Below are 12,566 nucleotides of genomic sequence, written 5' to 3' on the forward strand. Positions count from 1 at the left end.
CTGCATTTGGTTGAATGCCACACAATGCTGGTGCATTTATCTTTTGGGCTACGTAGGAAGTGAAAAGTCTTCATCTGACCTTTGAGCTTACATTCCCCAACAGGTCCTAATTCCTGGCGTCAGAGTTAAATAAGAAAACTGCTTTATTAAAATCTAGCAGATTCCCTGTAGCATAAAGGCTTCACTATGTAGAGAAGATCCAAAATAAGCTCATTGAGGAAGCAGGTGCTTTGCCCTCAGCTTTATGGTAGAAAACCTTGGAGGGGGACACCATTGAACTGAGTAATGTAACACTCTGATATTAATGCACTTCAGTGGAAGGCTAGTAGTGTGTGCTTTATATTGTAATCTGCTCAGACTTGAACCATGAGATTTTCGAAGGGATGTCGCTTGAAAAGCCAGCATTTGTTGCTCACTCTTCACTATCCTTGACAAGACAGGAGTGAGTTGCCTTCTTGAACAGCTGCAGTTCATGTAGTGCAGGTACACTGACAGTGCTGTTAGGAAGGGAGTTCCAAGATTTTGACCAAATGACAGGAAAGAAAAGAGACAATTACAGATGTGAAGCTAGTGGAACACATGAAAGTTCATGTTTTGGGTTGAGACCCTTCTTCAGAAGGGTCTGAATTTTCTGAAGAAGAGTCCTGACCTGAAATGTCAACTTTCCTGCTCCTCTGATGCTGCCTGACCTGCTGTGTTCCTGCAGCTCCACACTGTTATCTCTGACTCCAGCAGCTGCAGTCCTTGCTATCTCTGTCAGGGAAGAAAAATCATTTAAGTTCTAGATCAGGATTGTGTGTAGCTTGGAGTGGAATTTGCAGGTGGTTGTGCACCCATCATCTCATTGCTCTTGTCATGCTAAGTGTTTGTGGTCATGACTTGGGGAGATGCTATAAAGAAGCACGGGGCATATCTATGTATGAAAGTCAAGATAATTCTGACATTTCACTTTAATCTACTGCGCTATCAAGGATCAACCATGTTGTTGTTTGAACCAGGCAGGTTATTTTGGTTAGTTCCCTACCCAAGTTAGTTGGCAGCTTAGGCCATTACAGCAGCTTTAATAACCGTGCCAACACATATATTGCCACACTTATTGAATTCAATCTCAGTTTGTACAGTTCATGAGTTCAAACCCTACTGTGGCAATGCCAGACCAGTACAAAATGCACTACACTATTATAACTACTGGCATGATACCGCAGACTTCTCAAAACACAAGCAAAAGGGATGCTGACAGAACTCAGGGAACTTGTCTCTGGTCATCTCCACAACAAAGTTGACGAAAGAATAGTTGAAGGAGCAGTGAAGCTGAGCTAACAATTGGACCTTCCCTCATTGAACACTGCACACCCTTACTGTATCATTGGTGTTGACTGTGTTTGGAATTAACTCCCTAACTCATCTCCCATAACACTCGTCAAGAATTTCCGATAAAGTCAAAAATAACTTGGATGTATATTTGGTCTGATTATGTCTCACCTCTCATCAGCAATCTCACTCTCTTTCCTGAACAAGTCTGCATTTTGAAAAGGGTGCGATAAAAATATGGGCTGTTGTTCACCTTTTGGGGCTTGGCAGGAAGGCTGGAACCAGATTGTTCTCTCAGGTCAGAATGCTGGGAATTACAGAAATCTCAGTGAAGGGAAGAAAAACAAGCAACAGCAAAAAGCCTTTTTTAAAACATTGTAAGCTGACTCTCAAATTTGACACAATATCTGGCGGCTTGAGTTTTGAATATTCTGTCAACTCAGTAATTCTTAAAATTGTTCTTCTTGTATATCTAAGGTAATACAGGTGTAATTGTCAATTCTCAGACTGAAGAGGAAAATAATCACTGCACTATTCCAAAATTCCTTTAGATCAGTCACAGGGTCACCTTTCTCAAATATGATTAAATGGGTAAAGTGCAAAACAGGGTTTAGAGTGCTACTGCAGCCCTTACCTCTACACCTTGCACCTTCAACTTCATGTGATCCTCCCGAGTAGTTTTCCCATCTTTCCGTTTCTTCCAGCAGTAACCATCCTTTCTGTATTTCACCTTCTTCCTGTTGTATAGGATCATGGAACCATTCTGGGGCCTGCAATATTACAAGGAAGAAACAGTGTTGGAAATAGGGACTCAGGATCCACGTAAAACAGTTTTAGAGATACTTGTCTCCATTCAAAATCAAACCTGTCATGCTTCAATCTTTAGGTCTGATGGTGATTTTGCACTCTCTCAATCCCAATGCCTTCAGTTTCCTTACAAGGATATCATGGGTGATACATGCACTGATCCTTGTTTTAACTCATGGACACTGGGCAAGACCTTTTCCCTACAGCCCTCAAGAACACTGAAGCCAACTGTAGCTCTGCTAGTGCTTCCCAGACTAAAGCTAATTAACAGGAGATGTGGCTGCACTGGATGACTTACTACCATAGTTTTATCCTCGGAGTCTGAATGAGACTAACAGAAGTGGAGCGTAGGAGTAGTGAAAATGGGAGCTGAAGTGGGCCATTAGGCCCTTCAAGCCTGCTCCACCATTCTTCATAGTTTTCACAGAATCCCTATAAAGTGGAAGCAGGCCGTTCAGCCCATTGAGAGCAAACCAACCCTGCAAACAGCATCCCACCCAGGCCCATCCCCTACTATATCCCTGCATTTCCCATGGCTAATCCATCTAGCCTGCACATCCCTCCACACGATGGGCCTTTTAGCATGACTAAACCTAACCTGCACATCTTTGGAATGTGGGAGGAAGCTAGAGCATCCGGAGGAAATCCACGCACAGGGAGAATGTGCAAACTTCACACAGACAGTCGCCTAACACAGGAATCAAGCCCAGCTCCCTGGTGCCGTGGGGCAGCATGTCAACCATTGAGTCATTGTGCTGCCCTGATCATGGCTGATTATCCAACCGAGTATCCTGTTCCTGCTTTAACGTCATACTCTTTGATCCCTTTAGTCCTAAGAACTATATCTAATTGCTTCTTGAAAACATTCAACGTTTTGGCCTCAACTACTTCGTCTAGCAGAGAATTCCATAGGCTCATCACACCGAGTAAAAGCATTTCTCCTCTTCTCATTCCTAAATGGCATACCCTATATCTTAAACTCCTGGTTCTGGTCTCTCTGGTCATCAGAAACATCCAGCATTTATCATGTCTAGTCCTGTTAGAATTTTATGGATTTTTAGGAGATCCCCCATCATGTGTCGAAACGCCAGTGAATACAGTGTTACCTGACCTATATGCATACAGGTCTCTTCAGATGTGAGTTCTGACATCCCTGGAATCTGTCTGGCAAAACTTTTCTGGCCCTTCCTCAAGCCCATGACATACTTGCTCTAGTACTCAAATCTTCTTGCTATGAAGACCATTATCACCACCTGCATGCTTATTTTCAGGACTGGTGTATGCGGACACCCAGATTTTGTTGCACCTCTCCCTTTCCAATCCATCATCACTCAGATAACAGTCGGCCTTCTTGTTCTTGTGGATAGTGGATAGCCTCACATTCATTGACATATAATCCATACTTTTCCATCCTGGAGTAAAATATGTAGCTCCTCCTCCTAAATTGTCTCCATGTCATGACTAATCCAATTCCTAACATTTCATTTATGAACATTATATTATCCCATATCGATTGGCCAATCAACAAAACTTCAGCTCCCATATTGTAATTTGCAACAAGATCCCTTTAACCACTAGCCCCATTATCATTGACCAACAATGATTCCTGTTCTATAAATGCATAAATTTTAAAATTTTCACCTTTGTTTTCAAGCAAAGAAAGCTTTACAGTCACCTCATCCCATCTGTGGAATCTCCTCCAGCATTCTAAAGTTTTGAGACCACATTGACTTTACTTTGGCTTCTTACACATCAGAATTTCAATTGCTCTGCCACAGGCAACTATGCCTTCAGCTACCTAGGTTTCTCAAATTCTTTTCAAGACCTCTCCAGCTCCCCCTGTGCCTTTACGATGCTCTTTGGAACTGACCTTTCTGACCAACCTCTTTTTTCCAATGTCTACATATCTTGTTTGGTGTCAAATTTGGCCCGTTAATTGCATCTGTGTGTCATCTTGGGATATATTAGAACACTATATAAATGAAAATTGTTGTTGCTTCTGTGAAACAGACTTACTACTCCTCATTCTGTCTTTTCGTTTGTAACTTTTCAACAGCTTCAATTGCAAATATTCATAGACAGAGAAATCAATGAAGTTTTCAACACAATTGGACATGGCATCTGTTTCCAATTATCAAGATAACACTAATGAATCATTTAAAGCTTTGGTCCGTGGAAAACAAAAATTATGTTCAATATATTAATCAACCTTCATTGAAGTGCTTTTAGAACATAGAACATAACAGCGCAGGCCCTTCGGCCCTTGATGTTGCGCCGACCTGTGAAATCACTCTGAAGCCCATCTAACCTACGCTATTCCATCATCATCCATATGTTTATCCAATGACCATTTAAATGCCCTTAAACTTGGCAAGTCTACTACTGTTGCAGGCAGGACATTCCATGCCCTTACTACTGAGGAAAGAATCTACCCCTGACTTCTGTCCAATACCTACCACCCTTCAATTTAAACCCATGTCCCCTCATCCTATCCATCACCATCCGAGGAAAAAAGCTCTCACTGTCCACCCTATTTAACCCTCTGATCATCTTGTATGTCTCTATTAAGTCGCCTCTCAACCTTCTTCTCTCTAATAAAAACAGCCTCAAGTCCCTCAGCCTTTCCCCATAAGACCTTCCCTTCATACCAGGCAACATCCTGGTAAATCTCCTCTGCACACTTTCCAATGCTTCCATATCCTTCCTATAAATGCGGCGACCAGAACTGTACGCAATACTCCAAGTGTGGCCGCACCAGAGTTTTGTACAGCTGCAACATGACCTCATGGCTCCGAAACTCAATCCCTCTACCAATAAAACCTAACACATTGTATACCTTCTTAACAACCCTCTCAATCTGGGTGGCAACTTTCAGGGATTATGTACATGGACACCGAGATGTCTCTGCTTGTCCACACTACCAAGAATCTTACCATTAGCCCAGTACTCTGTATTTCTATTACTCCTTCCAAACTGAATCACCTCACACTTTTCCGCATTAAATTCCATTTGCCACCTCTCAGCCCACCTCTGCAGCTTATCTATGTCCCTCTGTAACCTGCAACATCCTTCCACACTATCCATAACTCCACCGACTTCAGTGTCATCTGCAAATTTACCTTCCCATCGTTTTACGCCCTCATTCAGGTCATTTATAAAACTGACAAACAGCAGTGGCCCCAAAACAAATCCTTGTGGTAGACCACGAGTAACTGAACTCCAGGATGAATATTTCCCATCAACTACCACCCTCTGTCTTCTTCCAGCTAGCCAACTTCTGATCCAAACCGCTAAATCACCCTCAATCCCATGCCTCTGTATTTTCTGTAATAGCCTACCATGGGGAACCTTATCAAACATTTTACTGAAATCCATATACTCCACATCAACCGCTTTACCCTCATCCACCTTCTGTCGTAAGTTGATAGCACAGTTCTGAAACTCCAGTTTGGTTTCAATAAATGCATTATACAGTTAGTGAGAGACTTTTTATTTGTTCATAGGATATAGGATATTGCCGATCCTAGTTATCCAGAGGGCAGTTTAATGAACCATATTGCTGTGGATTTGCAGTCATCTGAGGCCAGCCCAAGTAAAGATGACATTTATTTTCTGAAAAGACATTACAGAATCAGATGGGTGTCTATGACAGTTGATAATGGTTACATTGTCACTGTTAGATTTTTTTCATTCCAGTTTTTTTTAAATTGATTTCACATTTCACCATCCGTTGTCGCAGAATTCTACCTCATGCCCCCAGAATATTAATCCAGGGTTCAGGACTCGACATCTACTTTGTTTTTATAATTTATCATCTGATTAAAATAAATGTACTTATATTTGTTTTTATAATTTACACTTTCTAATTAAATTGATTAAGTATATCAGCCTGAACAATATGGCCTGTTAGCAAAAAATTTTTATTGATGACTGGAACATTAAGGACTGTATAGTTCATATACCTGCGACACAAGAGGCATCTGTTAACTCAGAGATGTAATATGCCTGACCATTTATTGTATAACGTAGTGCTTGGGATTCAAATCTTGGCATAGACTGCAGACACTGACTCCCTTTCATGATGAACACGAACCTGTAATGTTCACCAGCACGTCCCCCCAACCCCAAACACAAATGTACCCTTAACAGGTTATTTTTCCAACAAAGTTTTCCCATCCGTTTTATTCTTACAATAAGCAGAGAATGAAAACATTGGCTAACAAAGGGTTAGGGACCCAGTGAGGCTGTTATACAACACACCATTCTATCTACTTAAATTTTGCCAATACAGAATTTCTGTTGCAATGATGGATCGATAAACAAGGGAAAGACAAACACCACACATTACTGCTTTGTTAATCTTTTGTTGCAGCGAAAACTCAGGCAAGTTGGCTGCTCCCTTATCTTTTCTCTTACATACCAGCTCCTGAGAACGAAACTGCCTGAAGTCCCAAACAGATAATACAGTGAGATTCAGCGGATTGCATTCCGATAGGAACACTTGCAAAGACAGTAAGATAGAAAACAATCAGTCTGCTCATTTATTCCCTTAAAAGGGCCCCATGCCCTTGTAAAATTCACATTAGACTTTACACAGATACACACAAATAATTTCACAGATTGTCACTGCTTGATAGTTATATTTGTGCTACATCTTTCTAACGTAAATAAACATTTGTAGTAAAGTCAGGCTTCAGCTAATTATCAAACATTATCTACACTGTTAATGCTTCCTGCAAGAAATAAAAGTGTGAACATTAATTTTGGGTCTACTCAAGCTACCAGCAATGACAACCCCTGACCACTGTCTCAAAAATCAAGAGACAAATTCTAAAAATGTATAAGAAATGAGTATAAAAATCAAGAATGCAAGTTTGTTCAAAACATAAGCAATAAAGGTTCACATTTGGTTTATAAACCTATTTCAAAGGATAGCATCTACAAAGGTATTTTACAGAGTGTCAGGAAACAGGTTTAGTGAACTAATGTAGCAGATTCCTCACATGATCAGAGATGAGGGGGAGGCTGGTTACGTCCTTATATCAGAAGGCTGCCTAGAATGAGATACCTGGGATATCTAAGGCACTTCCCAATGGAAAAACGTAATCAACAACGATCAGAGATAACAAGGTGTAGAGCTGGATGAACACAGCAGGCCAAGCAGCAGAGGAGCAGTCAGGGGTTCATGTTGCTGGCTCAAACGATCTGAGAAATATCAAAGCTCCTTTGGTGGATATGTTAAAATATATTTAGCATTGGGCTAACAATAAATGACAAACTGAAATACATTGCCAAACAACATGTATTCATCTAGCATCTTTAACATAATAAAACATACTGGATGGACAACCTGGCATTGGCTTCTTCCAACCTTCAAAATCTTCCTTACCCATTTTTATGCATCTGTCTTTGACTGGAGGGTTGGAAGTGACTAGCAACAATCCTCGAAAATCCAAAGTTCCACTTTAACACCAAACACACAACTTCAAGTCCTGCGGCATTACTGTGCTAAATGAGATTGATTTGGAATAGATCTAACAGCTTAAAACAGGCATTCATGAGATGCTGTAGGCCATTAGCAGGAGCAGAAGTGTGTTCAACCACACTCTGTAATGTCATGGCTCATACCCATTCTACATGGCCATAAAACAACCCTGGTTTGAAGAAAAGTCCAGGAGGACATTTCAGGAGCAGAATCAGGGCATATTTTTTAAAAAATGTGATGTCACCCCAGTGAAGCTATAACACAAAACTACTTGCATGCCAACACAGAAATAGCATGCAACTGACACAGCTAATTGATCTCATATGCAATGGATTAGATTGAAATGCTGCAATCCTGTTACATCCAGTCATAGTTGATGATTAAACAACGAGAGAGAGAACAAGGCTTCACAAACACATTCATTCTCAATGACGGATGAGTCAAGCATAGATGCAACAGTGCTGAAGCGCTTGTATCCATCTACAGCTAGAAATACCAAGTATCTATCACAGCTGCATCCTCAGGTTCCCTAGAATCATAGGTGTCAATTTTCAGCCAATTTGATTCAGTTAATGTGATGCCAAAAAACAGCTTGAAAACACTGAATATGTTAAGGTACATAATCTATGGATTCTGACAACATCTCAATAATAGTACTGAAGACTTGTGTCCAGAATTAACCCAACCAGAGCCCAGCTGTTCCAGGAACGAAAGTTGCTGGAAATGCTCAGCAGACATGACAGCATCTGTGGAGAAAAAAAAAAATCAGTTCAATTTCGGGTCGGGTGATCTTTCCTCAGAACAGCTGTTCCAGTACAGCTACAATAGTAACATTTAAACAGCAATGTGGAAAATTGTTCAGCTATGTTCTGTCGGCAAAAGGTAGAAGAAATCCAATCTGGCCGATGATTGTTGCATCGGTCAACTCTTGGTCGCCAGTAACATGATAGAAGGCCTCATTAACAGTACCATAAGGCATAGCAATTGGCTCACTGAAACAGTTCTGAGGAAGGTCACTGGACCCGAAACATTAACTCTGTTTTCTCCTTCACAGATGCTTTCAGGCCTGCTGAGCTTTTCCAGCAACTTTGTTTTTGTCACTGATACTTAGTTCGGGTTCTGCTGGAGCCACTTGGCTCATGATCGTATTATGACAGCCCAAGACCTTATGACAGCATTTGCTTGATTGAGTGTGCCTTCAAGGAGACCTAGCCCAAAATGAAGTAAATGGGAATCAAAGGGAAAGCTCTCCACTGGTTGGAATCGTACCTAGCATGAAAGTACATGGTTGTGGTGTTAACGATAATCCTTCTAGTCACAGAATATCACTGCAGAGTTCCTCAAGGTAGATATTTTCCAGTCAACTGGTTCAGAGATGTTATTACAAACTTCTGGAGCAGGTGGAAATTGAGCCCAAGCCTCTTGGCTCAAAAATAAGGACACTACCATTGTGCCATAAGAACCATGAGCTTCTCAGGGTAGTGTCCTAAGCTCAATTGTCTTCAGCTGTTCTATCATAAGGTGAGAATTGGGGATGTTCCCTTATGATTGACTTCTAAGGTAGCGAAGCAGTCTGTTTCCAAACACAGCAAGACCTGGGCAAAATTCAGGTTTCAGCTAATAATGGTAAATAACAATCATACAATGCAAAGAAAATCTCCAACAACCGAAAATGTAACCATCTCATTTTGACATTCAATGGAACTACATCGCCACTGTTGAACCCAACTATTATTAACATTCTAGGATTATGGTTGACTTTACCATAAATGGACCAGACATATAAATACTGAAGCAACAAGAACATGTTAGAGGCTTGGAATTCTGTGATGAATAACCTACTTCCCGACTCCTCAAACTCTGTCCATCATCTATAAGGCATAAGTCTACAGTGTGATGGTATACTCTCCCCTCGTCAGGATAAGCACAGATCTAACAACACTCAAGAACCTTGACAACGTCCAGGACAACTTGATTCACACCTCATCTGTGAACTTAAACATTTGTTCCCACCAGCACTGATGCACAGTGGCAGCAGTGTGTCCCATCTCCCGTGTCCACTGCAGTAACTCACCAAGGATTTCTTCAACACTGCCTTCTAAACATGTCACCTCTGCCTTCAGAAGGGTAAAGAAAGTAGTTGCATGGAAACACTTCCACTTGTGAGTTCCTCTCCAAGCTATGCATCATCCTAACTTGGAATTGTATCACCACTGCTTTAATGTCACTGGATCAAAATTGTGGAATCTCTTCCACACACCTCTGTGGATGTACCTACACCAGTTGAATTACAGCATTTCAAGCTGACTTGCTACCACCCATTAAAGGGCAATTAGGGATGGAACAACAACTGTTGGCCTTGGCAGCAACTGCCACATCACATGAAAAAAAACTTAAAAATAGGCACTTCTCTTTTATCACCCAGAATTTGACATTGAGCCACAGGAGGAGATATTATGGCAGGTGACTAAAACAGTAGTTACAGAAGGAGGCTTTAAGAAGCACATTACTGTGGAAGAGAGAAGTGGAGAGATTTAGATAGGGGCTAGCAAAGTTGGAGGTTAGTTGACAAATCATTTTTGGAAGGAGTTCCAGTGACTTTTGAAAAATAGAAATATTAAAGGCAAGTGGAGTGAATCAGAGAGTGAGGTAAGTCAAGGTAGTCTAAATGGAGATTAACAAACTGACAGATTGAAAGGCCTCATCTCTACTATTACGCTCTTTTCACCAGTGATGGTGGATAATGTGTGGCTGTATGCATAAGAAATGAATCATGATGAAACAGTAAAGTGAAAATGTAGTAGGGCCTCAGCTAAGCATCTGTACTGTTTAATATATTAATATGCATCAGTCATTTGCCAGATATTTTACATCCAGAATAGATTTTGCGAATATTTTGTTCCAACAATTTCCAATATAACCAACGTTCACGAATTGCACAGTAGTATGGAGACTCTACTGAGCTCCTCAATGCACAAAATTCATAATGACTGCTTTTTATAAAGGTCTCCCAATTTTTCATTTACCACATTGTTAATCTCTACAGCGAGAAATTAATATTAATATACTGTACGTGAGGCTCTTCTATAACTTACTTAGTATTTCATTTGTGATTGCAGTGTCCATTAGGAGCCATATTAGCATTTTGTAAAGTAACATCCAAATTTCTTCCAGGTTTTCTTATGCCTGCTTGGGCAATGATAGCCATCCAGTACCTGTCAGGTAGCTTATGTCCGATTGTTACCTGGTTAAGTCACTGCCGAGATGTCCCCATTCAGTATTTTAATAGGGGTCATTTTTCAATAGGGGAACCAAGAGGAGTATTTTCTTCCCTAGCCTAAGGCCCAGTTGAGCATCCCAACTTAGCTTTCCTGTCTAATGTCAGATAATTCAGAGATATAGGAGTTAATCCTGAAACCTTTCATGAGCAAGAGTTGCCCTTGTCAAACTCACAGATATCTAAAAAACTTTGATTATTTCAGTTGGAACACCCTCTAAATTGAGAATTCTGGGAGCGTACATAATCCACCAAGGTAACCTAAATCTGTTGGTGATACATTATCCAACATAAAACATTTCACAGCCTCTGGAAAACAGCATGGGGATAAAGATTTAAGGTTAGCAGATGGCTTGTTACATTAATCAATAAATGGAGAAGCACCAAAGGATACCATCAGCAGAGTCCCTCTGTTCAAAGGAAATCCTCTGAAAAAACAATGCTTAGAAAAAGAACATTCCCAATACAAAATCTCTGGTGTTCGGGGAGTTTTCAATGTAATACCATATAATATTGTGACTTTCCTGTGGTGCTGATCAAGTTTATGGAAGGGACATGGTGTGGAATCATAGTAGGAAGAAAAAAAAACTATTCTATCAGCACAGCCCAGGAAGGCCCACCAGCACAATCAGTAAATCTACTGATGGGAAATAAGGAAACAAAAGAGGTAGAAGGGGTGAAATTGGTCCTGGGTATTTGAAGCACAAAGTGGCTTGTAACAAACTGATCATATATTTTATATCAGGTACTATTTACAGTATCTTAAATGAGAAAAATAACTGGATAAAATTGGTGGTGCCAATGTCACATGATCATGTGGAGAAAAGTTGAAGGGAAGCAGCTCTGAATGTTCGCACAAGGTGTGTATACATAAAGCTGTAAATAAAATTTAGAATTATAGAGATACACAGCAAGGAAACAGACTCTTTGGTTTGACTTGTCCACGCTGACCAACTATCCTAAATTAATCTAGTTCCATTCGCCAGCATTAGGCCCATAGCCCTTCAAACCCTTCCTATTTTTAGACCCATCCAGATGCCTTTTAGATGTTGTAATATTCCAGCCTCCACTGCTTCCACTGGCAGCTCGTTCCACGCATGCACCATCCATTGCATGAAAACGTTTCCCCTTATGCCTCTTCCAAATCTTTCCTCTCTCACCTTAAACCTATGCCCTCTAGTTTTGGACACCCCTACACTGGGAAAAAGCCCTTGGCTATTCACTCTATCCATGCCTCTCATGATTTTATAAACCTCTATAAGATCAGCCCTCAGACTCTGACACTCCAGGGAAAATAGTCCCAGCCTATTCAGCCTCTCCCGAAAGCTCAAACTTGCCATCACCCTTGAAAGGGTGCAGAGAAGATCTACAAGTTTAACAACATCTCTCCTACAGCAGGGAGACCAGAACTGAATGCAGTATTCTAAAAGTAGCCAACCCAATGTTCTGCAGAGCCACAACATGTCATCTCAACTCCCATAGTCAATGCACTGACCAATATAGGCAAGCACACTAAGTGCATTCTTCACTGTGAATCTGCACCACAAAGTCTTTTTGTTTGACACACTCCCAAGGGTCCTACCATTAGGTGTATAAGTCCTGCCCTGACTTACCTTACCAAAATGCAATGCCTCATACTTATATAAATTAAACTCCATCTGCCACTCCTTAGCCCATCAGCCTATC

At 40.8% G+C, this 12,566-nt stretch overlaps 1 protein-coding gene across 9 annotated transcripts in view; it reads right to left on the reverse strand.

The window, feature by feature from the left end:
- The window catches only part of camta1a (calmodulin binding transcription activator 1a), a 1,145,933-nt gene that overhangs the window by 492,329 nt on the left and 641,038 nt on the right, over positions 1 to 12,566 (reverse strand). For all 9 annotated transcript variants that reach the window (XM_048561404.2, XM_048561406.2, XM_048561403.2 and 6 more), the window contains one exon: positions 1,946 to 2,081. In XM_048561404.2, coding sequence (XP_048417361.1) covers positions 1,946 to 2,081 — 136 coding nt within the window. The remainder of the gene's footprint in view (positions 1 to 1,945; positions 2,082 to 12,566) is intronic.

Source organism: Stegostoma tigrinum, chromosome 28 (genome assembly GCF_030684315.1).
Source record: "Stegostoma tigrinum isolate sSteTig4 chromosome 28, sSteTig4.hap1, whole genome shotgun sequence".
NCBI classification, from domain to species: Eukaryota; Metazoa; Chordata; class Chondrichthyes; order Orectolobiformes; family Stegostomatidae; genus Stegostoma; species Stegostoma tigrinum.